Source organism: Panicum virgatum, chromosome 5K, assembly GCF_016808335.1.
Source record: "Panicum virgatum strain AP13 chromosome 5K, P.virgatum_v5, whole genome shotgun sequence".
Classification (NCBI taxonomy): domain Eukaryota; kingdom Viridiplantae; phylum Streptophyta; class Magnoliopsida; order Poales; family Poaceae; genus Panicum; species Panicum virgatum.
Window position 1 is genome coordinate 4,092,552 of NC_053140.1, and position 26,688 is coordinate 4,119,239.

The 26,688-nt window shown below is 52.6% G+C and overlaps 2 protein-coding genes across 2 annotated transcripts; one reads left to right on the top strand and one right to left on the bottom strand.

The window, feature by feature from the left end:
- Nucleotides 1–21,144: 21,144 nt before the first annotated feature.
- On the top strand, nt 21,145–23,585 carry LOC120705744 (cytokinin dehydrogenase 1-like). Its single transcript, XM_039990244.1, has 4 exons — nt 21,145–21,781; nt 22,190–22,605; nt 22,689–22,954; nt 23,058–23,585. Exons 1-4 carry the CDS (start codon nt 21,190–21,192, stop codon nt 23,347–23,349), a joined length of 1,566 nt encoding a protein of 521 aa, XP_039846178.1. The 5' UTR covers nt 21,145–21,189; the 3' UTR covers nt 23,350–23,585.
- A 921-nt stretch (nt 23,586–24,506) lies between these two features.
- LOC120705746 (zinc finger CCCH domain-containing protein 17-like) lies at nt 24,507–25,757 on the bottom strand. Its single transcript, XM_039990245.1, has 2 exons — nt 24,944–25,757; nt 24,507–24,845 (listed from the first exon to the last, which is right to left on the bottom strand). The coding sequence occupies exons 1-2, from the start codon at nt 25,021–25,023 to the stop codon at nt 24,680–24,682; spliced, it is 246 nt and encodes an 81-aa protein (XP_039846179.1). The 5' UTR covers nt 25,024–25,757; the 3' UTR covers nt 24,507–24,679.
- Between the last annotated feature and the right edge of the window lie 931 nt (nt 25,758–26,688).

Below are 26,688 nucleotides of genomic sequence, written 5' to 3' on the forward strand. Positions count from 1 at the left end.
GCTAGATACCAACAGCGTCTTGCTATCGATGAGCACGTTATAACAGGGCTTGTCGCATACATAGATGTGCTCTGATCTTGAAATCTGAACCGGCCGATCGATCGGGACGTGTTCAGCTGTTGTGTGAACAGGGTAACAGACAAGGGCTAGAGAGGACTTTTGTTTTGGAGGTTGGCTAGAGAGGACATTGTGTGGACGGGCTTGCAGAGACCCTGTCGAGAAGGACCGCTTCAGAGGTTCTAGGAAGAGTTCGAGAGGTTTGGGACGCATGCATGGTTTATACAAGCTGGTCGAGAATCATTTTTCCTTTTTTTTGGGAGGAATTTCCGCTGGAACTAATCAATCCAAACATGGTTTTCTTTAAGCTCACTTTCTGCAATGATCGCGCAAGGTCGATACTGTTGAGCTTTCGTTTGGATAGAAACTGTTGACTTTTCAAGACAGTGCAAAGCTTGCACTTATCGGTGAACTTTCAGTACCGTCAACGATCGATACCACGATCCACACGAGTGAGTCGTGACAGATAGTCATGGTCATGGATACGCACACGGCGGGTCGGCGGCGTTAGCTGCCGGTGAATCTGTCGATGTGTTCCTCGGGCCAATTCTGAATCTGTCGATGCAGACATCTGCCGCCTCACCGTCTGCACGTCGCAGCAGATATGGATGGATGCCTGGGGTCACTGCAGCCAGCAGCCGCGAGTTCTCTGCGCCCGAGACTCCAAAGAGAATCAGGAGATCGACCTCTCTCAGCTTCGGTCATCGATCCTTCCAATCCTCTTCTAAAAAAATGGTTTAAAATATTTGGAACTATTCCCATTTCATATATATATATATGTACTTTCCTGAACTAATTAAAAAGAAGCAAAATGATCGTGCTGCCTCTGAATCTAGCTACCTGTCATTTTCATCTGGACTACACTCTTTGTTATTCCTTTGTTACTTCTTTTCTTCCATTGATGAGGTTTAATATTGACCGCGGTGTGTAAACCCTACTACATTTGTGGATGTCACTTTCGCATCGCCGATCGAAATTACAGTGTATGATCGTACACGTTCTAAAACAACGGCTGTTATCTTTATACTATACTAGACAGAATCTTAATTGGTCAACAAATGAAGGGTGAATTCCATGAACATTTGTAGGAAGTCGCCTTATTAAAAGTCCATGAAGGAATGAAGACTAAGCAACAGCCATTACTGAATTAAATCGTAGCCACCCCATATGGTGAAGGTCGTACGTAGTTCTTGATCGAAAACAACATAATGTCGAACTAGAATGGGATCAACTATGCTGATCATTATACTAACATTATACAGAATGTCGTTACCCTGTAGCAGGGATACCCACTCCTACTGCAGCAAGGCAGGACTCGCGTAGTCATCCGTAACTACGCCATAAGGAGCGTAGCAGCCGGGCCCCACGGGTCAGGCTCTTACCTCACCGGGCCAACGGCCCCGGACTCGCTCCCCGCTCTGGGACGAGTCCGGTGACGCCACGTGTCCCTGAGGAGGGGAAGCTCCGCGCCAACAGCCGAGGGCTCGGACCCCCCCATAGGGGTCCGGGACCTCCCCGCGTCCGTCCGGACCTCCCACGCGCGTAGAACCAACATACCGCCGGGCCGGGGTCCGGGGGCGCCACGTGTCCCGCAGGCGCAGGCGCGGGCGCTGGAAGACTCGCCCACCCACCTCATTCAATGCGGGTGGTTGAGGCGTGCTCTGCCGCCGCGGCACGCGGGGCAGCCTTTGACATGCTTCACTGTAGACCGTATATTACCGAGGTACACAGTGCAGCCGCATGCGCCGCATCCGTGCAAAGCCCGTCTGCCGCATTAAATGGATACGACGGCACGGCAGGTTTTCATCATACCGCCTACGCCGCAAGCTACACGACCCGTTCAGCTACGCTGCAGGCAACGCCGCAAGCTACACCCTGGCGCCGTTTCGACAAGACAAGGCATGGCTATGCCGGATGGAAGATTCCCACGGACAGAGCAAGGAAATCCAGAAATAAGATCTTCGTCGCCTGCAATGCCATAATGTCTGTACAATATGTCGTTTTATACTACATCGTTGGGCCCACCTGTTGGGGACTGAACGGCCATGTGCGCTCCTCCCTTGAGATATAAAAGGGAGGCGCTCGCAGCTCACTATAGACTCTCTCGAGACACGCTAAGCCAGACACAACACAGGCTCGGTTTTCACTCCGAGCAACCCTGCTCTCAACCTCTTGAGAGCGCAAGCAATACAACACATAGTGGACGTAGGGTATTACGCTCCGGCGGCCCGAACCACTCTAAGCCTGATGTGTTCATCGCGTTCTTCCATCGAGATTGGGATAATCCTAGCTAACCCCCGAGTACTCACCCTCTGGGTTTAGGCGGGTGCACTACGCCACCCGGCTGTGGGTTTGCACACCACGACATTTGGCGCGCCAGGTAGGGGGCTCTTTAGCTGGTCTTAGTTCATCTCTTGCTCATCTCCATGGTTCGGGGGGTTGAGCACTCCCACCACGATGACGATGTGGAGATGACGGAGGGTGTGGCGTCATCCGCGCCACACGCCTCTCGCCTTCCTGCGCCAGGGGCAACCGTGCCCGTGGAGCAGCCACCGTCAGCAGCAGCGCGCGCTGCACGTCGGCAGGAGTCAGGGCGCCCGTCAAAGGCCCCCTCACAAGCTGCTTGCGGCGGAGCGCTGGCGGCAGCTAGGGAGTTGCTTCGCAACCCTCTGGCTGCTGCAACCTCGCCAGACGCCCTGAGGCAATGGAGGGACGACGTTGATCGTCTCCTCCATCTGGCTCAGGCCTCCCCCAGTTCTGCAAGGACTGGGCAACGACCTCCGCCTGGCAATGCGGTGGTACCCTACCACCGGCGCCAGGGCGGTGCGTCGGCGTCCGTGCGCTCCCCCACAGTGAGGGGTGCACGAACAGAAGACCTGCAGGCGGAGCTCAACCGCAGACGCGCGGGTGAGGACGCCCGCATCTCCGTGGAAAGGGCACGAGAATGCCGCCTCAACATTGAGGGCCGCAACCTCAACGCCGACTTGGATGCAGCAGCACCAAGCCTCCGGGAAACGCCCGGATATAGGCAGGCACCCCGGTGGCTGGGGTGGGTTGCGCTGCGCATGGCCGTCCAAGTTCCGCCCGCACTTGCCGGAAAAGTACGACGGTACCACTAATCCGTCGGAATTCCTGCAGATGTATGTTACCGCCATCACAGCAGCTGGTGGCAATGACGCCGTCATGGCGAGCTACTTTCATGTAGCCTTGACTGGGCCAGCCTGGATTTGGCTCATGAACCTCACTCCTGGGACGATTCAGTCCTGGGAGGAGTTCTGTGCGAGGTTCACTGCGAACTTTGCCAGTGCGTACCAACAGCATGGTGTGGAGGCTCACCTCCACGCCGTGAGGCAGAAACCCGGAGAAACGCTCCGGGCATTCATCTCGCGCTTCACCAAGGTACGGGGTACCATTCCTCATATCTCTGACACATCTATCATTACTGCTTTCCGTCAGGGGGTACGTGATGAGAAGATGCTCGAGAAACTGGCGGCGCACGAGGTGGAAAGCGTTACCACGCTTTTCTCCCTAGCTGACAAGTGTGCCAGGGCCGTTGAGGGCCGCGCATAGCACTCAGCCCCCCAAGACGGAGACGCCAAGGCTGGTGGATTCGGGGAAACTGCCCAGGGCGGTGGCAAGAAAAAGAAGAACAAGAACCGGGGTCGCGGGGAGCCACATCCCGGTGGTCCAGTCGCTGCAGCAATGGCACCAGCTGCTGCGGCAGCGGCTGGGGGCTAGAATGCGCATGGCAAGCGCCCGCGCCCGCAAGGTGGCAATGGAGGGTCATGCCCAGTTCATCCCACCGCTCGCCACAGCGCCGCTGACTACCGCGAGATCCAGAAACTCGCGAAGCGGGTCAGTGGGCGGCGTGAGCATGCCTCCAAGGATGGCTCACCCCCTCCTCGCCAGCGGTCTGGCAAGGAAAAAGCCTCCGACAGCGAGACCGCTGTCGGGGAGAAGGAGCTAGGGTACCAATCCCCCGCTCGGGAGCTGAAGGGCGTTTACAGCCGCGACAACTCCGACTCTGACAATGAGGAGCGCCGCAAGAAGCTGTACGTAATGTACGGCGGAAGCTGGGAGCTTGTCTCCCGACGGGACGTGAAGACCCTTCGCCGAGAGGTCCTTTCGGTGAAGCCGGGGGTCCCGAAAGCGGCGCCGCACCACAGGTGGAGGAACACCACCATCTCTTTCGGGCCATCTGACTACCCGGAGAACATGGCCGGGGCTGGTGTACTACCTCTAGTCACCGCCCCTGTCATAGCCAACATCAGGCTCTATCACGTGCTGATTGACGGTGGGGCTGGCCTCAACATCATCAGCTATGCAGCATTCAAGCAGCTGCAGATCCCGGAGTCCAAGCTGCCTCCCTCTCGTCCATTCTCCAGAGTGGGCCCACATCCGGTGTTCCCTCTGGGGAGCATCACTCTGCCGGTCACGTTCGGGACCGAGGAGAACTTCCACACAAAGAGCGTCCAGTTCGATGTTGCGGAGGTGAACCTCCCGTTCAATGCCATCATTGGCAGGCCGGCTCTCTACCGCTTCATGGCCATTGCCCATTACGGGTATTTGGTCCTTAAGATGCCTTCCCCCATCGGTGTCCTCACCGTGCGGGGTGACCGCACTGCTGCCGTCGTTGCAGTTAAGAAACTGCATGCTCTGGCGGCAGAGGCTGCACGTTCTGAGGAGGACCCATCCACCTCGCGAGCCAGGGCGCCTGCAAAGGCACCTAAGGTTCAGCCGTCCGATCCGGACAATGTTCTCGTGAAGACTGTGCAGATCGGAGCGGACTCCTCCAGGACCACCCGCATCGCGGGAAACCTGGAGGAGAAATAGGAAGACGCTCTCATCAATTTCCTCCGGGCAAATGTGGACGTGTTCAGCTGGGAACCGTCACAGATGCCCGGGATCTCCAGGGAAATGATCGAGCATCATCTGAGGATCTACCCCGACGCCACGCCGTTACGCCATAAACCTCGGAAGCAGTCTGTGGAGCGGCAGAATTTCATCCGTGAAGAAGTCCGCAAGCTACTACACGCTGGCTTCATCGAGGAGGTCCACCACCCCGAGTGGTTGGCCAACCCGGTCGTCGTCCCAAAGGCCAACGGGAAGCTTCGGATGTGCATCGACTACACCAGCCTCAACAAGGCATGTCCTAGAGACCCCTATCCTCTTCCACGTATCGACCAGATTGTGGACTCCACCTCCGGGGGTGACCTTTTGTCTTTCCTAGATGCATACTCTGGTTTCCACCAGATTCAGATGTCTAGAGAGGATAGGAAGCATACTGCTTGTGTAATAGTGGATGGACTTTATTGCTATATTGTCATGCCATATGGTCTGCGGAATGCCTTACCCACGTTTGTACGAGCTATGAACAAAACTTTCTGTAACCTAATTAGAGATATTGTTGAGGTGTACGTCGATGACATTGTAGTCAAGACTAAGGTAGGGTCAACACTAGTTGAGGACCTGTCCCTCGTCTTCGACTGACTGCGTGCCACGCGCACAGAGCTGAATCCTGAGAAGTGCGTTTTCGGCGTCTCGGCAGGGAAGCTGCTGGGTTTCCTGGTCTCACATCGAGGCATCGAGGCAAACCCAGCCAAGATTAAGGCGATCGAGGCGATGAGGCCCCCCCGGCCGCATCAAGGATGTCCAGAAGCTTACTGGATCTCTGGCTGCTCTTAGCCGCTTCATTTCGAGGATGGCTGAGAGGGCCCTCCCCTTCTTCAAGCTATTGAGATGGTCCGGTCCATTCTCTTGGACTGAAGAGGCTGAACAAGCCTTCCAGGAGCTGAAGCAGCACCTCACCTCACTGCCAGTATTGGTGGCTCTAGAGCCAGGTGAGACGTTGTTTTTGTATCTTGCTGCGTCTGCAGAAGCGATCAGCATGGTGCTGGTCGCCGAGAGGACAGAGCAAGCTCGCCAGGGGGACACCAGGGTCTCTCCGGCAAAGGATGGTGTGCCGAACTACGGACATGGGGTCCGGCAGCCACTCCTCTGTCTGAAGGTCTGGACCCCGGACAAGGGGTCCGAAGGAGCCTCGACCCAGTAGGAACCCAGAACCGCTGGGGGCCCAAGGACCTAACGTGGTGGACAAGGGCGAGCCGGACCCGGTGGCCAGGGTCCGGACCATCCAGAAGACAGTCTACTACGTCAGTGAAGTCCTCCACGAGGCAATGGCCAGGTATCTTGAGACGCATAAGCTTATCTATGCCATACTTATTGTGTCCAGGAAACTGCGCCACTATTTTCAGGCACACAGAGTTGTCGTAGTGACCTCTTACCCACTAAGAGCGATCCTGCACAACTCCAACACCACGGGCAACATCGCCAAGTGGGCAGCAGAGTTGGCTGAGTTCCAGCTGGACTTCCAGCCCCGCCATGCAGTCAAAAGCCAAATCCTGGCTGATTTCATAGCAGAATGGACTCCTTCCACAAGCAATTATGGGGGTCCGGACCTCAACGCCGGACCCCCGGAGCCGGAAGTCAGGACACTAGTCTTCACCAAGCCCCACTGGACACTCTTCTTTGACGGGTTCATCCGCAAGCAGTGGGATGGAGCTGGTGTGGTCCTCATCGACCCAAACGGAGATCAGCTGAAGTACATGGTGCACCTTGAGTTCAAGGCCACCAACAACATGGCAGAGTACGAAGCTTTGATCTTTGGCCTGACACAAGCCCAATCTCTGGGGGTCCGGCAGCTCCTGGTGAAGGGAGATTCTCAGCTAATCATCAAGCAGGTCCGGGGGGATCGTAGCTGCAACAATCCCCAGCTCGCGGCATACCTCATTCACGTGAGGAAGCTCGAGAAGGACTTCGACGCCTTGGAACTGCAACATGTTCTCCGCGAATTCAACTCAGCAGTAGATGATCTCTCCGCGAGAGCATCTACCTGGGCATCCGTGCCCGAGGGCATCTTCAAAAGATGGCTGCTGAGACCTACCGCCCAGCCTGCCGAACTGGGTGAAGGGGATCAAGCTAGCACCTCGAAGCTAGCGGTCCCGGCGGCATTCCATCTGTGGTGCCCGCCCCGGGTTGTGTGCTCTGTTGAGGACCCTGGAGACCTCATAGAGACACTCCCACCTGCTCAAGGAGGTCCCGATGCATGGATCTCCGAGATCCGGGACTACCTGAAATACAATATCCTTCCTGATGACGATGCGTCCGCTGAGCGCATAGTACAATTGGATAAACGCTACGCAGTGGTAGAAGGGGATCTCTACCGCCGTGGCGCCAATGGTATCCTCATGCGGTGCATTTCCCAGGGAGAGGGCCGCGAGTAGCTCGTGGAGATCCATGGAGGCGAGTGTGGAAGTCATTCCTCATCTCGCATGCTTGTTGGTAAGGCCTTTCGGCATGGCTTCTACTGGCCGATAGTACTCCAGGATGCGGCTGAGCTGGTAAGGTCCTGCAAAGCATGCCAGTTCTATGCAAAGCAAATACACACACCGGATCAAGCTGTGCAAATGATCCTGCCCTCATGGCCATTCGCCGTATGGGGCGTGGATATCCTGGGGCCGTTCCCCCGGGCCATCGGCGGGTACCGGTTCCTCTACGTCGTCATTGACAAATTCACAAAATGGCCGGAGGTTACCCCTGTGGTGAACATCACCAAAAAACTAGCAGTCGCATTCCTCAAGTCCATTGTGTGCAGATTTGGCATCCCAAACCGCATCATCGCGGACAACGGGACCCAATTCAAAAGCAGACTCTTCCAAGAGTACTGCGAGGACATCGGCATCCAGCTATGCTTTCCGTCCGTGGCACATCCCCGCAGCAATGGACAGGTCGAGAGAGCGAATGCAGAGATCCTTAGGGGACTCAAGACCCGCACCTATAACTGCTTGAAGAAGCATGGTGCAAAATGGGTTGATGAGCTTCCGTGCGTACTATGGGGCAACCGGACCACACCCAGCCGAGCGACCGGGGAGACCCCATTCTTCCTAGTCTACGGGGCAAAAGCATGCCTTCCCCCAGAAATTCACCTGGGCTCACCACGGGTCCAGGCTTTTGACGAATCCATGCAGGAACAACTGCGGCGTGACGATGTGGACTTCGTTGATGAACGAAGGTGGCGAGCAGTAATCCGAAATGCACGCTACAACTAGGCGCTCAGGCGCTATCATCAATGGTTCGTGCACAGTAGGGAGCTCCGGGCTGGGAATCTTGTCCTAAGGCGGATTCTGAACCGAGCAGGGCTCCACAAACTCTCCCCCAGCTGGGAGGGTCCCTTCAAAGTTACAGAAGTATGCCGGCCTGGATGCGTTCACCTTGCCATAGAAGAAGGGGTGCCGCTACCCAACCCATGGAACATAGAGCATCTGCGTAAGTTTTACACTTAGACAGAGCAGCAAAATGAATTTTTCCTTTGTAATAAGATAAAATTAGCGTGTGGTCCAGAGCGATGGGGTCCGTCCTCGTAAACCCGGCCTCTGGCACCCATCGCACCGTCGGCTAGCACTAACGCGCGGCCCAGAGCAGTAGAGGTCCGCCCTCATAAATCCGGCCTCTGGCATCCATCGCGCAAGCCATGTATATCAAGTTGCAAAGGAAAGATTTGCCCCCGGTTCTGTCTTTGTGTCAAAATTTTATTTCGCATTTCGATTCTTGAGTTTTTACCTTTCTAACCCCCGTGTGGACTTTCACTCTTGTCGCTACGGCTAAGATCTGTATTGAGTCGCCGGACTGCCGTACAGGTTCGGACCCTCTTGCTGCTGGGAGAGGGGTCTGGACCCCTAGGGACCTGCTCTAGAGAGGGGGGTGCTTGTTTCCTGGGGTGGTCCGGAGTCCTGTGTAGCCGCTTAGCCGGTTCCGTACCCAAAGCCTACACACTCCACCACCCTGTAACGAGTGCTCTAGTACCCGAAGCTGGGTAGTTAGGGGCCCGGACCTCGTTCTAGCTCAAGGGTTGGCTTCCTAAGTCCTACGAGGCAGGACCAGCTCCATATCTCAAAAGATCGAGTACGACAGAATGGCCTCACCCACTACTAGGGAGGGGTCCGGAACGTCGGAACTAGGTCCGGTAAAGTCGTGTTTGTTTCCTGGAGTGGTCCGGAGCCCTGTGTAGCGCCTTAGCCTGGTTCCGTACCCTAAGCCTACACACTCCACCACTCTATAACAAGCATTGAGCTGCCTGGACCTGCGTATCCGGAGCTCTGAACCTCGTACTAGCTTGGGGCCCGGTCCAGAATAAGTCTCGCGGGCCTGCTACTAAGCTTTGACTTTGAGTGGTATGCAGGTTAGGCCTTGACTGGTGGTAGCTAGCATCCAACCATTGAGCCTACCTACCAGGGGGTCCCGGCATCTGCTTTAAGGCTTCATGCAGATCGAGGTCTAGTCTCGGTGGTAGACAGACTCAAAACACCTGAGCCTGTCTCCCAGGGGGCCCGGAGCGTTCGCTTTGAGCCAAGCACCAAGGATCGATTCTGCATGCGTCAAACATCTAAGTTGCAGTATCATTACTACCATCCCAGTGAGTTTGGTTTTCCTCTCTGTAGTTTTTCTGCTATACAGGGAATAAGTCACTCGTTCGACTTGCGATTTATGCTACACCTATGCCCAAGGACGCTTGCTCAACCTCATACGGGGGTCCGGAGTGTCTTCTTCGGCTCTGATGGCAGATAGGTTCTAACAACTGAACCTATCTACCAGGGGGCCAGGGTGCCGAGGTGCTGCATACCGCAACCAGAGCAACTGACAAACAGCTAAGTTGAAATTTTCTTCTATTAAAGTTTCAACAAGTACAATGTTTTTACATAACACAAAAAACAAAAGTTCGCTTGCTGTGATGGTCTAGCTCAGGAATCTGCAGGCTCCCGCTTGAAATAAGCGGCTACAAAGTCGACGACATCCCGCATGCTTTCTCGAGCTGTGGCCTCCGTCTCCACCACTGGACCATCGACGACGGGGGCTAGCGAGATGGCAGGGTCGTGGCTCCGGAGGCAAGTCAGAATGTACTCCGCCACCATCCAGCACAGCTCGCGGCCCTCGGCTCCAAGATGGCCAGCAAGGATCGGCTCCAGGCGCTGGAGTCTATCTGAAGCAGAGTTCAGCACTGGGAGGGCGTCAGCAATCGAAGCTGGCGGTTCCGCCAGCTGGATTGGACTCATCCCAAGTGGCACCAGAGCTGAGCTTGCTTCGCTCGCCCAGTCGATAATTCGTTGGGCCCCCATGCGCTGGTCCTCCTGCAACTTCTGGACTGCCTCCTGGACCGCCTCCTGCACCTGGGCATCCAGTGCCACCTGAGCCGCCTCCAGCTGGCGGGCCTTCTCCTGGAGCGAGGCCTCCTTCCACGCCGCTGACTCCTTCAGGGTCTTAAGACTCTCGCGCTGGTGCGCAAGGGCCTGCTCCATGCTGGTGGTGAGGGACTCCCGTCGGATAAGGGACTTCCTCTCCCCCTCGAGCTCTATCTCGGCAACGGCCTGCTGGCTGGCGGTCTCCTGCAGCTCCTGGCACCATTGATGTAGCGACTCGGAGAGTTTGTCGAGCTCCAGCTTGCGGACCTCGAGTCCTTGGCTGCGAGACTCAAACTCGGACCGCTGGGCCGCGAGGCTGGCCTCCTCCTTGGTAATAGCCTCCTCCCGCAGTGCTAGGGCTTTCTCCCATCTCGACGCCGTGAACTCCTGGTCGAACACCTTCCGGAGCCCTTTCCTGTAGGACTCAAGGTCGGCCTCAAGCTCGGACCGGGCGGCGGCGGCACGGGAGGCTTCGGCCTTTGTGCGCTCCTCCACGCGGATATGCCAGTCACCGAGGCGCTGACGCTCGCTCTCTAGAGCTGCCCACTCTCGCCGGAATGCCGCCTCGGCTGTAGAGGTCGCCTCTTCTATCATCCGCCAGACCCGGATCAGCACCTGGGGGAGGGGAACCGCATCCTCCTCTGGGGACTGGGGGAGGGGATGTCCGGTACAGACGTCGGGACCTCGGGTACCGAGGTGCTCGCCGTTGCCATGACTGCTGCCGCTGTGCTCGCCGTCGCCAAGCCCGGTGTCGGCGCGACTGCCGCCGTAGCCGGGGCCTCGGGGGCCACCGCGTCGGGCGTTGCAGCGCCTGGCACTGGTACATCCGCTTCCGCCGCGTCGGGCGTTGCTGCGCCTGGTGCTGGCGCATCCGCCGCCACCGCGTTGGGCGCCTTCGGGTTAGCGGAGGTCGCCGCACCCTAGCTCCCCACATCCGCCGTCGCTTCCGCCGTTGCCGCCGAGGCGCCGGTCGCCCGGACTCCCGCTGACGAGCCAGCGGCGGTGGAAGAGCTACCTGGGCGAGAGACCCTGGCAAACAAAGAGAACAAGCCTTCAGCAAAAAGCGAAGCACCGGGAATAAGGGGAGTGAACGGAAGAACACTTACCCCGAAGCGCCGGCTCTCCAGTGTCCATGGAGGCTCGGCGACTTCTTCTTCTTCTTTTGCTGCTGCTGCTGCCCTGGAGGTGGCGGTGGTGGTGGAGGCTGCTGCTTCTGCTGCTGCTGCTGCCCTGGTGGTGGCGGTGGTGGTGGAGGCTGCTGCTGCTGCTGTCCTAGTGGTGGCGGTGGTGGTGGAGGCTGCTGCTGCTCCCGAGGCGGCGGCGCACCTCGTGGCTGCTGCTGCTCCCGAGGCGGCGGCGGAGGCGCACCTCGTGGCTGCTGCAGCTGCCCTGGTGGTGGCGGTGGTGGTGGCCGCTGCTGCTCCCGAGGCGGCGGCGGAGGCTCACCTCGTGGCTGCTTCTGCTGCCCTGGTGGTGGCTGCGGCCGCCGCCGCTGCTGCTGCTGCTCCCAAGGCGGCGGCGGAGGCGCACCTCGTGGCTGCTGCTGCTGCTGCTGTTGTTGCTGCCGGGGGGAGGCACCTCCCGGCGGTGGTGGTGGCGGTGCAGCTACTCCAGGGGGCCCGTGAGAGTCGGGGGCCCGGGAGCTACCCTGGCCCGCGTCCTCAGTGGTCCTCTGACGCTTTATGGTGGGCTCCATAACTGGGGTCCCGTCGCTGCAGTGCAACCTGCACCGGCTCGCTTACTCCGACGATGCGCCGGAGCTGCTCCGGGCCTGGCTGGGACCGCTCGCGACGGGCCTTGGCAGAAGGGCCAGACCCCGCGGCGCTCGGCACGGCCTGTTCCCCGGATGCACCAGGGATCCGGATCCCACTGTCCGGGTCACCTCCAATTTGGCGCGCGGCTAGCCCACCGTCGTTGAGGGTCGGCAGAGTGGCCAGCACCGCAGTCCTCAGGCATGAGTCCTCGCAAAGAGGAACGACACCCTGAGGAAGGATCAGGTGCTCCGGGACGAAGATCTCCCCCGTCACCGCCCGCACCAAGACCTCCGGGGCTTCCTGGGTCAGATCGCTGTCCTCCCCACGGTGGGTCCTGCTGCAGTCTTGGGGCCCGGTGAAGCTTTAGGCAGGACGCGGCCGCTGCTTCAGAGGGGCGATCCGGCGCTTCAGGAAGTCCCCGAGCACGTGTAGCGAGGTGAGGCCGCCCTCCGCCAGCGCCCTGATCTTGCTCAGCACGGAGTCAAACTCTGACGGCAGGGACGGCTTGGCCCTCCAGGACTGGCGGTCGGAGGAGGGTCCCCCGGTCGGCATGACGAGGCGCTCGTTGGCTTCGGTGGTGGCGATCACCCACTACTTGCGCCAATCCTCCCACTTCCCGCCAGTCAGCCCGGGGATGTAGGGTGTCCGCAAATCGCTCCTCGTCTGGAAGTAGTACGCCCCTACTTCATCCTTGCCCTTCCCGGACTTCACCAGGATGAAGAAGTGGCGAAAGAGGATGACGCAGGGCCGCACCCCCACGAACATCTCGCATAAGTGGACGAAGATTGACGTCAGGAGGATGGAGTGGGGCGTGAGATGCTGGAGCTGGAGGCCGAAATCCTCCAGCAGCAGCAGGAAGAATGAAGAGATCGGCAGCCACAAGCCGGTGGAAATGTGCGAAATGAACAGCACAAATTCCCCGGCGCGCAGATTGCCAAGGGGAACCGAGCCTGCTCGAATCCCCCAGGCAGTCTCCTGTGGACTCCACCCAAGCAGGCGGCGCACCGTGTTCAGTTCCTCCTCGGTTTGGAAACGACGGGGACGGACGAGGGACGCCATCTTGCTATGGAGGCGAGGAGCAATCTGCCAGAGGAGCAAAGGGCGAGGAGGCTCGAAGGCAAATGGGTGCAAAGGCTTGGAAGTAAGAAGGCGATTGCGGAAAAGTAACCGTGGTATGTGGTTCGGCCCTTTATGAAGCCTGACCCATCCGGCGTGCCCCGGAACCGTCGCTGGAAGCCAAGCGACGCTCACACCTGGTGTTAGCCGCCCAGTCCATGACAAGGGGGCCCAGGCCCGCCTCTCAGGGAGGGCGGGTAACAAACAAAGCTGCGAAAAGGCAGGATCTGAACCGTCGCCCGCGCGCGAAGCGAGGCGGAAGCTGAGCTGACGTGCGCGCACAAAGCGCTGGCATGACCAGGCTTTTCGGGAACTGCGCTGGTGGTATAAATTCAATTTACCCCGGCCGCAACAATGCCGAGCTTCGCCCGCGTCTTTTTCCAGAGAGTATCGAAGCAGAAGCTACGTCCAAATGGATCATTCAACACGGAAGTTGGATTATTCTCCACTGATAAGCTTGAGAATATGCAGAGCAGAGCAAGAGGCAAAGAGCGATGTACGTAGTTTCTGACCAGCTGATTGGTTCGAACAAGTCAGGAAGAAAGTAAATATCCAAGTCAAGTCATTGTCGCAGATGTGGAAGTAATCCCAGCCAAGTGAGCTCACTGATCCCTGGGCCATTCATGGGATGCAAATCGATCCAGGCGGATCTTTAGTGTCGGTCAAGGCCTCCAGATAATGCTAATGCCGTTCCTTTTCCTTTGCGTAACCACTATACTATTCTAAAGTTCGGAAGAAACTGTTCAGCCAGTCCCGGTGCTAATGCTGAAGCTGACTTTATCATCAATATTTTTGCTGCTGCTGCTAACTCATCAGCTTCGTTAAACAAACATCTCATGTAGTTTATTGCCTGTATATTTTTTTCTCCTGACGAGTTGACCTTGTTTATTTCGGGTGAATGATGAGTTGACTTATTAGCAGTTCATAAACTGTAGATATCAAACTGCCATGTGTAGAACATATTTTCAGTTTTGTTATACAGAGAGAGCGACATCAATGGAACAGATGATACGAATTGGCCCGTTTGATGGAGGTATGAAACCACCCTTTCCCATGGAGATTAATTTATTGCTCGTTTGAAAAATACTCATATGATTTCCTGAAGCCAACCTCCAAGTCTAACTGACAGCAAGAACATCAAATATACGGCTTTCAACTTCACGTGCAGGCGGCAGGCAGAAAAACCCCAACAAGACGAGCATACCAGTTCATCAAAGAAGATTAGAAAGGTAACCATTGTCAACTTAAGGATCAACTAAATATACTCTATTAATTGCCAAATGCAAGACATTGAGGCCTTCATACCAAGTTGTTTTCAATTGGAAAAAATTCAATTTATTCCCCTCAACTATAGCCAGAGTCTGGATAACCCCCACTATAACTTGGTTCAATTTACCCCTAAACTATGTCATTTAGTTTATTTTATCCCATAATACAATTTATCTTTTTTGTTTCTCCATACATAAGTTGAATTTTAATTTCAAATTTTGCAGGATAGTAGTGGACATCACAATGCATATTTAGAAAAAATTCCCCATTAGTTTTCATTTAATTTTGAACTACAATGGTTAATTTATTATTAAATATCCTAACCTAACATAATAATGATAAAAAATATGATATATTTTTTCTAACATGTTTTATGGTGTGTACTTGTAAAATTTTTATTAAAAACTCCACCTATGCATGGAGAAATAGAAAAGACAAATTATATTATTGGGTAATTTAAACCAAATGGCATAGTTTGGGGAGTTAAATGAACCAAACGATAGTCTATGGGGTTATTTAGACTTTGGCTATAGTTGAAGGGAGTAATTCCCATTATCCATGCCTTCTGCCAGCACCCAGGAATTCAGAGGAAGCTGATGCTGGGATCGCCATGCCAAAGCAAAATATGTGTCGATGATATCAAGATCACGATTTGGTTTGATCTGAAATATGGGGAATTCAGTACGTGACAAGAGAACAATTCTCCCGGATCGTACCAGAATATGACTCCTGAATTGAGTCCGTCAATGCAGTATCGGTGCAAGATCGCATGGCTGTACATTAGTGCGAGTCAATCAGTCAAGCACGCCCGTGTCAAACAAGCAAGTCACTAATGAATCATCGATCGGTGTCGTCCCCGATTTCATCGACACCTAATGAGATCTCGTGCAGTGTTCCTGATCTTGAGCTTGATTGATCATGTCTAACTTTGTGTTCAGTCAGTTCTGAATTGAGTTTCTCATGGGTCGTCTCGTCTCTGATTAGTGACGCGCGTAATCTTGTCGAATCTTCTTTGGCAGGTACGGTTTCTACCCGTGTAAAAATCATCGAGTTCATCCTCAGCTTCAGCTTCAACATTCCGAAGTCTTTTTCCATAGAGTATCGAAGCAGAAGCTACGTCCAAATGGACCATTTAACACGGAAGTTGGATTATTCTCCACTGATAAGCTTGAGAATACGCAGAGCAGAGCAAGAGGCAAAGAGCGATGTACGTAGTTTCTGATCAGCTGATTGGTTCGAACAAGTCAGGAAGAAAGTAAATATCCAAGTCAAGTCATTGTCGCAGTTGTGGAAGTAATCCCAGCCAAGTGAGCTCACTGATCCCTGGGCCATTCATGGGATGCAAATCGATCCAGGCGGATCTTTAGTGTCGGTCAAGGCCTCCAGACCTCAGCGAATCTCTCGAATGACGACACGTGATGGCTAAGCACAGATTGTCGCAAATAATCCAGCAAGTTTTCTTATATATATAAACAACGATGAAGGATCGCAGCAAAGGATGGGCCCACATGTCAATGGCATTCATATTTTTTTAATAAGTTTTCTTTTGTTTTCTTTCAGATTTATCTGCACTATACAAAACTCGACTGGCCTAAAAGTGATTGGGTACTTTTCTAATTAAGAGGAAGTAGGCACCAAATCCATCTCGACGAGGATTTAAACATAGATGGTCTAGGCATACATCAACACACCCTACCAATTGATTTTCAATCTGTCGGCATTATGAACCAAACTCTCTTGTAATTCGAGGCCAATTGCTGAAAATAAAACAACTAACCAAAAAGTTTTTCTTGGATGGATGGTCTTATAAATCTAGTCAAACAAGTTTAGGTGTATAGGCCACATCGGCCACTTATTGGACGTAATAGATGTGATGACACGGGAGAGGATTGGTAGCCGTCAGGAGTGCCCGGTCGTTAGTTCACATCCTGGAAGATCCTGCGAAGAGATCGCAGCAAGATCTCTTGGAAGATCACCTGGGACTGAGGAGCCAATATCTTCCAGAACATGTGACCCGGTGAGCATCCTGCCCCTTCGGCTCGAGAACGTGTATTTCCTCTGATGGAGCGTTGGTGATCACGAAAATCTTTGGAAGAAGAAAAGATCGGTATGTATAGGTCTTTCATTTTCTTTTTATAAAAGAGTAGCTTGACCGTACAAGTTCACACTTTGACCAAAGTACTATAATATGTTGGTCGTATGCAGTAAATTCGTACCATCATATTTTTTATTTAAAAGCGCTTGCTGATGTTGTAATGATTATGATTTTATAACTACAATATTATCAGGAAAAAATTATGCTCAAAGATCGATTTTGCAGAGTAAAACTACATCCTATAAAAATGAACGTAGGGAATTGATACAGATATATCTTGAGTTGGGTTTAGTTGGTACTCATAGCATAATCAATAGTACATCTGCTACCTATCCAAAGATAACAAAAATGCTCATTTATGTAAGTAATCATCTGTACCAAGTTATCTCGTCATAATGGCTTTGATATCCTCACTAGGGCTAAACCTCCTCAAAAGACCTCCCAACTCTATAGTATCATCGTCATGCTCTATTCAAGATTGCCATGCAGGGATGTAAACGGATCGAATATGGACTGATATTATTGATATCGTATTTGTTTTCATATTTTTGTTCGAATATGGAGTTGGATATGTATAGTGTTAGTTTTTGCCGGATAAGATTGTAATGGATATCGACATCATAAAAATACAACTTTTAGTATCCGAATACAGATAATGAATATTTTCAGAATCGGATACTGACGGATAAAAACTTTTCCAAACTGGATCAAATTCGAATACGATCAGAAAATATCCGTACCATTTACATCTAGTCATGCCATTTAAGTTGGCGTGTAGAGACAACCATACCAATGCATAATACCACATTCCTATTTCACAGAAATTCTTATAACAATCAATCGTTGTGGGCCTGTTGGGGAGTTGTGTCTACGAGGGTGAGTACAACTCCATTCTCTCTCCCTGTATTTTCTTTTTTTGAGGAGGAGTCCATTTTCTCTTTTGTTCCTTGCCACATAAAAAATAGGATAAAGTTTAAGTTACTCTTTTTAACTATAGATAAAGTTCAGATAATTCTCTAAACTATTGTTTGGTTCATTTTACCCCCAAATTATACCCTTTGGTTCAAATTACCCCCTAATACAATTTATCTTTTTTTCATTTCTCCATGCATAGATGATGTTCTAAGTTGAAATTTTATAAGATGATGCAAACATCATAACACATGTTAATAAAATACAACATAATTTTTCATCATCATTTTGATAGGTTAGGATATTTAATAATAAATTAATCATTGGAGTTCAAAATTATATAAAACAATAATGACAAAGAATTATAACATTTTTTAAATATGCTTTGTGATGTCCACTACTTTTTTGCAAAATTTCAAATTAAAATTCAACCTATTTATGGATAAACAAAAAATATATTATAAGATAAAATGAACTAAATGGCATGATTTAGAAGTAAATTGAACCAAATCATAGTTTAGGGGTTATTCAGACGTTGACTATACTTGAAGGGAGTAAATTGCATTTTCCCTAGAAATTATAGAAGACGGGCACACGGTACCTAATTAATGTGCACAATCTTATCCATAATTTGCACATCAATAATGATACTGCTTGCTTACACATGCCACCTCACTTTTTCTCCTTATTATTACCTTGGCATAATAAAGACATAAAATGCATAGCAATATCACTTTTTTGCCTAACTACTGATGCATGCATAGATCTCAAAGCCAAATCGACGGCAATACTGCTAGCACAGCAAATTAACAGTCCTATGATATGGAAGTGCACCGAGCAGAGTGGATGTGCGCATTGGTGTACGCAGTAAGACGCCGTATGTTTTCAGAAACGTGGAACCAATTATTTTGAAGTCTCTCATGCCACTACTACACCTCACTTTTTTTTTTGGAAAGACTACACCTCACCTTTTCTCCCTGTCATGGTCCATGTAAAGTGCTAACAAGACCTCTACATGAGTGGCTGAACTGAACATGACTAGGACACCCAAAGTCATTAGATGTGTAGTGTAGCTAGCAATACTGATCGATCTCATAGCTAGCACATAAATGGTCAATGCATGACCAAATACAGGAAGTGCATCAATCGAGTGGGCATCCATCTATCATCGATGCGCATTGGAGTAGCAGGACACGTATGTTAGGTACAACCGAACTTACTCCTGCACACTACATGCTAGTACATCACACATGCAGATGTGGCACGGTTGGCTAGCTAGGGTGTGTAGGGTGGCCATCGCAGTCTCGCAGAAACGCATGCACAAATCTGTCACCACATCATGGAGCATTCAGCTAGGGGTTCAGGTGCCTGACACGCCTGCCGGCCTGCCGGCCTCTGGGTCTCGGTGCGTGTGATGAGAGGTATGTTTCCAAGACTGCAATACATGAGAGCACGTACGAGCAGCGACCGGCCGAGTGAGCTTTGCAAACGTCAACGGTAGATGCGATATCTATCAGATGGCTACGTAATCCGTAGCTTAGCTAAAAGGCGTGCTAGATACCAACAGCGTCTTGCTATCGATGAGCACGTTATAACAGGGCTTGTCGCATACATAGATGTGCTCTGATCTTGAAATCTGAACCGGCCGATCGATCGGGACGTGTTCAGCTGTTGTGTGAACAGGGTAACAGACAAGGGCTAGAGAGGACTTTTGTTTTGGAGGTTGGCTAGAGAGGACATTGTGTGGACGGGCTTGCAGAGACCCTGTCGAGAAGGACCGCTTCAGAGGTTCTAGGAAGAGTTCGAGAGGTTCCGGACGCATGCATGGTTTATACAAGCTGTTCGAGAATCATTTTTCCTTTTTTTTGGGAGGAATTTCCGCTGGAACTAATCAATCCAAACATGGTTTTCTTTAAGCTCACTTTCTGCAATGATCGCGCAAGGTCGATACTGTTGAGCTTTCGTTTGGATAGAAACTGTTGACTTTTCAAGACAGTGCAAAGCTTGCACTTATCGGTGAACTTTCAGTACCGTCAACGATCGATACCACGATCCACACGAGTGAGTCGTGGCAGATAGTCATGGTCATGGATACGCACACGGCGGGTCGGCGGCGTTAGCTGCCGGTGAATCTGTCGATGCAGACATCTGCCGCCTCACCGTCTGCACGTCGCAGCAGATATGGACGGACGCCTGGGGTCACTGCAACCAGCAGCCGCGAGTTCTCTGCGCCCGAGACTCCAAAGAGAATCAGGAGATCGACCTCTCTCAGCTTTGGTCATCGATCCTTCCAATCCTCTTCTAAAAAAATGGTTTAAAATATTTGGAACTATTCCCATTTCATATATATATATATATATATATATATATATATATATATATATATATATATATATATATATATATATATATATATACTTTCCTGGACTAATTAAAAAGAAGCAAAATGATCGTGCTGCCTCTGAATCTAGCTACCTGTCATTTTCATCTGGACTACACTCTTTGTTATTCCTTTGTTACTTCTTTTCTTCCATTGATGAGGTTTAATATTGACCGCGGTGTGTAAACCCTACTACATTTGTGGATGTCACTTTCGCATCGCCGATCGAAATTACAGTGTATGATCGTACACGTTCTAAAACAACGGCTGTTATCTTTATACTATACTAGACAGAATCTTAATTGGTCAACAAATGAAGGGTGAATTCCATGAACATTTGTAGGAAGTCACCTTATTAAAAGTCCATGAAGGAATGAAGACTAAGCAACAGCCATTACTGAATTAAATCGTAGCCACCCCATATGGTGAAGGTCGTACGTAGTTCTTGATCGAAAACAACATAATGTCGAACTAGAATGGGATCAACTATGCTGATCATTATACTAACATTATACAGAAATATGGGCATTAGTTAGCCGCTGAAATTGACATGCAGCCACCTTCTATCTGAAACACATATATGCACTTCGTCTCACGCATGATGAAGCGACTTGTAGATTAAAACATAATAATGTCGCAATCAAGGATCATTGTTTTCCAACATCTGTTGTCATTTTCTCCGATCCTTTATTCCTGGTTATTAAGATGAGATGAAGTGACATGAAAGCTAAAAGATTGAAATGGTGTCATTTTTTTAAATTAAAAACGGTGTTATTTTCATCTAGTAGTATTCTATTAGTACCAGCTTCGTCAGAGGAGTGAGTCTATCATATATGCAAATGTCGCAGCAGCCTAGTACAATAATAAAGAACTTGATCCAGTCCCTTTTTTTTGCGGGTAAACTTGATCCAGTCCCTGGTCTGCAAATGTTCAGACAGCCAGTTTTAAGATGGCCAATACGAGCACTGATCAATATACAGAACTTTATTGTTTTTTTTTTGTTTCTGAGGTCAAACAGTGTAAAAACAAGACCGCACCACCAGGGTTCAAATCCTCGAGTCCATTTATATAAATGTTTGTTAGTTTAATGGCAGGCCAGATGTTATAATTCCTTATATAATTATAATTATAAAAAACAAGTTGAATAAAACAAGACTAAACTAGACGGAATGCACACACGAACACGATCGACTTCAACATGGTTTTCCTTGCAAAAGCAGATTTGTATCTAGTAACTGATGAAGTATGTAATCTCACCACGTATTTGTTGCCCTCTACCTCTCCTATATATACGGGGTGCAAACACCACCATCCCAGTTACCAAACACAATCACACCTTGTCCTGCGGATTAAGCTCTGCCAACGTCGCTAATGGCGGTGGTTTACCTGCTGTTAGCCGCGCTAATCGCCTCCTGCCATGCACAAGCCGCGCCTGGCGATCGTCCCTGGCCGGCCTCCCTCGCCGCGCTCGCGGCGGAGGGCAAGCTCCGGACCGACAGCAACGCCACCGTGCCGGCCTCCATGGACTTCGGCAACATCACCTCCGCGCTCCCGGCGGCCGTACTCTACCCGTCGTCCCCGGCCGACCTCGCCGCGCTCCTCGGCGCGGCGCACGCCACCCCCGGGTGGCCGTACACCATCGCGTTCCGCGGCCGCGGCCACTCCCTCATGGGCCAGGCCTTCGCCCCCGGCGGCGTGGTCGTCAACATGCCGTCCCTCGGCGGCAGCGCCGCCGCCCCGCGCGTCAACGTGTCGGCGGACGGCCGGTACGTGGACGCCGGCGGCGAGCAGCTGTGGATCGACGTGCTGCGCGCGTCGCTGGCGCGCGGGGTGGCGCCGCGGTCGTGGACAGACTACCTCTACCTCACCGTCGGCGGGACGCTCTCCAACGCCGGCGTGAGCGGCCAGACGTTCCGTCACGGCCCCCAGATATCTAACGTGTTGGAGCTGGACGTGATCACCGGTACGTGTGCGCCTTCGCAAAATATCCGTGCACCACACCAGCAAGCAAGCCCTTTCTTAGTAATTACGTGCCAACACCTGCATCAACTCCGATTGCTTCCCTTCTTCTAACAGTAGTGCAACTCGGTCGCAACGACCATCCAAATTGCCTGATTAAATTCGCTAACCGCATTGCAATTATACTTAATAAGATTGTATTAATATAGTATTAGCATTATTATTATCGTTAGTGCATGGTGGTTAATGCTTGTCCAGCGCGCGCTAGCTGCACCGGCCGGCCGGCCGGCCGGCCGGCGGCGAGGGGCGGCGACGACGGCGTCTTGAACTAATAGGCTGGCTCGCACCAGTGCGTTGACATTGGCAATCGCCGCGGTTAATCACTTTTAAATTTGTGGTGCAATTCGTGCAGGCCGCGGGGAGACGGTGACGTGCTCCAAGGAGCTCCACGCTGACCTGTTCGACGCCGTCCTCGGCGGGCTGGGCCAGTTCGGCGTGATCACCCGAGCCCGGATCGCGCTGGAGCCGGCGCCGGCGCGGGCGCGGTGGGTGCGCCTCGTGTACACGGACTTCGCCACCTTCACCGCCGATCAGGAGCGGCTCATCCGGCCGCTGCCCGGCGGCGCGTTCGGGCCGTTGAGCTACGTCGAGGGGTCGGTGTTCGTGAACCAGAGCCTCGCCTCCGACCTCAAGAACACGGGCTTCTTCTCCGACGCCGACGTCGCCAGGGTCGTCGCGCTCGCCAAGGAGAGGAACGTCACCGCCGTGTACAGCATCGAGGCCACCCTCAACTACGACAACGCCACGGCTTCTGCCTCGGTGGATCAGGTAGCCTCTCGATCGCCATGGATCGATCGATGCACGCTGCGTGCTGCCAGAACGTGTGATCTTACCGGGAGTGCCGCATGCAGGTGCTCAAGCCCGTGCTGGACGGGCTCAGGTTCGAGCCGGGGTTCGCGTTCGAGCGCGACGTGGCGTACGTGGAGTTCCTGGACCGGGTGCACGGCGAGGAGGTGGCGCTGGACAAGATCGGGCTGTGGCGAGTCCCCCACCCCTGGCTCAACATGTTCGTGCCGGGGTCGCGCATCGCCGACTTCGACCGCGGCGTCTTCAAGGGCATCCTGCAAGGCACCGACATCGTCGGCCCCCTCATCGTCTACCCCGTGAACAAAGCCAAGTACATACGCGCGCGCACTACTGGAGCATGCAGATCAACCAGAGTCGAACAATCGATCGATCAGGCACGCCTGATTCCTGCTCGTTCTCCGGCGTTTTTTCAGGTGGGACGACGGCATGTCGGCGGCGACGCCGGCGGAGGACGTGTTCTACGTGGTGTCGCTGCTCTTCTCGTCGGTGGCGGACGACCTGGCGAAGCTGCAGGCGCAGAACCGGAGGATCCTGCGGTTCTGCGACCTCGCCGGGATCCAGTACAAGAGCTACCTGGCGCGCTACACGGACCGCGGTGACTGGGTCCGGCACTTCGGCGCCGACAAGTGGAACCGGTTCGTGGAGATGAAGAACAAGTACGACCCCAAGAAGCTGCTGTCCCCCGGCCAGGACATCTTCAACTGACCCATGCATCGCCACTAACTCGGGTCGCAAATGCTTTCTTGGGTTAATAATGTGAATTCTCAGCCGTTAATTTGTATAGATAGATGATCTATTGCAAAATAAAAAAAATAAAAAACTGTATATATAGATGATCACTGATCTCAAGGTCATTATATTTACGTCATGGGAGATAGTAATAAAGTGAAACTGTATGTCATGTTCATTTTAAAGTCAAATTAACTGAGTAGTCATTTTTTTTAAAAAAAAGGAAAAAGCGTAACATCTTTTTTTTTAGAAACACGGAAACCGTCGCTTGTGAAAGACATTTGCTTCAATCAAGGTGAGTCTTCCTCACTTTGCACGTTTTGCTTCGATGGCGCCACCGTCATTTTCTAATAAAATACAATCTTGTTACGTGATTGATCAGATAGCACGCATTTGACAACTGACGTCGACACAAGATCAGGTAAAGCGTCATTTGTACCCAGGGCCGGCCCGGTTGATGATGATAAGTAGAATACTCCAGTTGACCAAAGCCGGCTTAATTTTTCTCTCTTATTTTCTCAGCATTCACCACATGCATATGCATTGTACTTGCCCGTTGACTAGTGGAATGCTTGGAGAGGTTTATTCCAAGCTTTATAAAAGCTAAGCAACAGTGCGCTGACCTGAATAAAGTTGGTCGTAGATTATTGGTTACCATCACACATACGCAAGCGCAGTCTCTCTGTACAGTACAGCCTATCACTAGATCACACCGATTATCATCAGCGAATAAAAAAAGGGAAATAAATATATATCATCAAAACACTAGTTATCGTTAGCGAACTAAAAAACAAACCAAACAAGTATGTATGTCAAAAAAAAAAACAGCATGCCCATGTATAGCATCCTCCTTTTTTATTAAAAGACCTACAGAGCAATCAGGGCTGTAACCCGTGGGCGGGATTCAGTGGACGTGCTTGTTTCCTAGCGTCAAAATGGCCATACCAGAGTCAATCGGAGTTAGGCAGTCTATGTCACACGGCACGGTGAGGGCTCGAACAAAGCTTCACGCTTGTCCATCTTTGCATCCACACGGCCATACGCCCATACCCCTTGTGGAAGTGGGGACGTGCCAGCGCAGGCCTCCACGGCATGGCACTGGCACGCATTTCAAGTCGTGGCACTTTAAGGAGCCGCGTGGGAACGTGATGCCAGGGTTGCGTCACTTATCAGGCCTCAGAAAGTTGGGCCGTCTGAGCACAGTTCTACATCGTCAGCGCTTGACTTCAGATCGAGCTGCCATAATTTACAATAGTTACAATGATGGAGCTCTCATTTTTCAATGAGGCTATGCTGATGGCTATGATTATGAATGCGCAGCCGACGACGCCTCCTGATCCTGGTCCTGCTGGGGCGCCCACCTCCACACCTTGAGCTCGCCGGAGCCGTCTCCGGTGAAGAGCGGCCCACCATCCGCAAGCTCGATGGTCCTCACTTCCTTCTTGGAGAAGAGGGTGCCCACCTCCTCGAAGCTGGAAGATGACAACCAAGCAAAAGCAGAGCTCCTTTCAGTAAAGAAGACAGGCGATTTCCTCACCTGACGAAACTGACAAATTTCTGATGAACTTACGATGGAAGGTCGAGCTGGCGGATGCAGTTGCTGTTATGGAGGGAGCAGAAGAGAACTGGCGTCTTCCCGACACGGTGCATGCCGAAGAGTGTGCGCAACCCCTGCAACAGAATCGGAAAGGTTAGAGCTGTAGTGAGGTGCAGCTCAGAAAAAAGCCACTCTCATACAAGTGGGGTCAGGGGAAAACGTAGCACTCGTTGCACTTGCATAGTTTTTTTTTTTGAAACGTGCACTTGCATAGTTGCATGACTATAGCCTGTTGTGATTCTCAATGATCACGCACACCAGCAGTTTTTCTCACACCATCTCATGAAAGATTTGAATGCGTAATCCAGAACAATATCCAGGAAAGTTCAGATATGACACTTCATGGCAAACAAATGAACTGAACACACCATCTTCTCATCCAACAAGGCTTCTATCAGTATATAAAAACATCAATTACTGACCCAGTTCACCAGATAAACTCAATTGGCCAAGAAGACAACCCTACATTGTGAGGTTGCAGCAAGGCTCTGCTACACCTAGTTCAGAGACCACATTTATGAATCATATAGCTTCTTCGCTAAGCAAATGAGCAAGCCTCTTCTGCACCTAGCTCAGAGACCACATTTATGATATTGCTTGTCTGAAAGCAAATGAGCAAGCCTATGTTACACCTAGTTCAGAGATCACATTTATGGATCATGGATCATATTGCTTGGCTGAAAGCAAATGGAGTCCCAACAATTAAGTCCCCTATGAAACGCAACGTGCAGCAAGTTCACAAGCATTGTATTGAACCTTGAGAACAGATAGAAGGTGATCAACGCACACTAAATACAAAGAATGCATCAGTAAGTGTTGGAGTATATTGAGCTCATATATAGAGGCCCATCTAGAGGCACATGTATAGGATCTATATATCCCATCTTTCTAGGGTTTGGAGGAATACACAGCAATTATTCTCTCCATCATGGTATCATTAGCCTAGGGTTATGGTTTCTCTCTTTCCTCTCTCTCCCTCCCACCCACACAGCCCACAGCCGCCGCCGCCGGCCCCCTCCCTTCCCCTCTCCTCCTTCCCTCCTCTCCCTTCCTCCTCTGCTCCGGGCGGAGGGGGCACCGCGCCGGGCGCGTTGGGCGCCGCCGCCGCCTGGCCCCTTTCCTCCCCTGCGGCTGCCGCGCTCGGGGCTCGGGGAGGCCTGCGGCCGCCCTACGCCGCCGTCACGGTGACTGCAGCCGCCGGCGCGGGTCCTCCCGGCGCTGGCGCAGCCACGGGCGGCACTGCAGCCGCCGGCGCGGGCCCTCCCGCTCCGATCCGTCCTGCGGCTGCCGCCCTGGCCGCCCCGGCAGGTCCTGGCGCCGCCGCAGCCGCGGGTGGGGCCGCCGCCACCGCACAGGCAGGGCCTGCGGCCGCCGCCGCCGCCCAGGACGCGGGAGGCGCGGCCCCTGTTCCTGCAGCCGCCGCCACCGCGGGGATCCTCGCCCGATCCGGCGCCCAGGGCAGGCAGGGCGCCCTCGATGCGCCTGCCCCCGACGGCGCCCCCCTGCAGCAGGCCGCGGGCATGGGCCTGGGCGCCGCGGGGGGGCCTCCTCTGCCCCGCTCGCCTGGGCCGCCGCGGCCGGAGCTGCTCGCGAGGGCGAGCCTCTTGTCGGGGCTGTCCCTACCCTGCAGCCGCTCGTCGGGGCGCCCCCCTCTCCCCTGCTCCGATTCGAGTAGGCGCCCCAGGCAACCACAGCGCCCACGTTCCCGGCGACCTCTG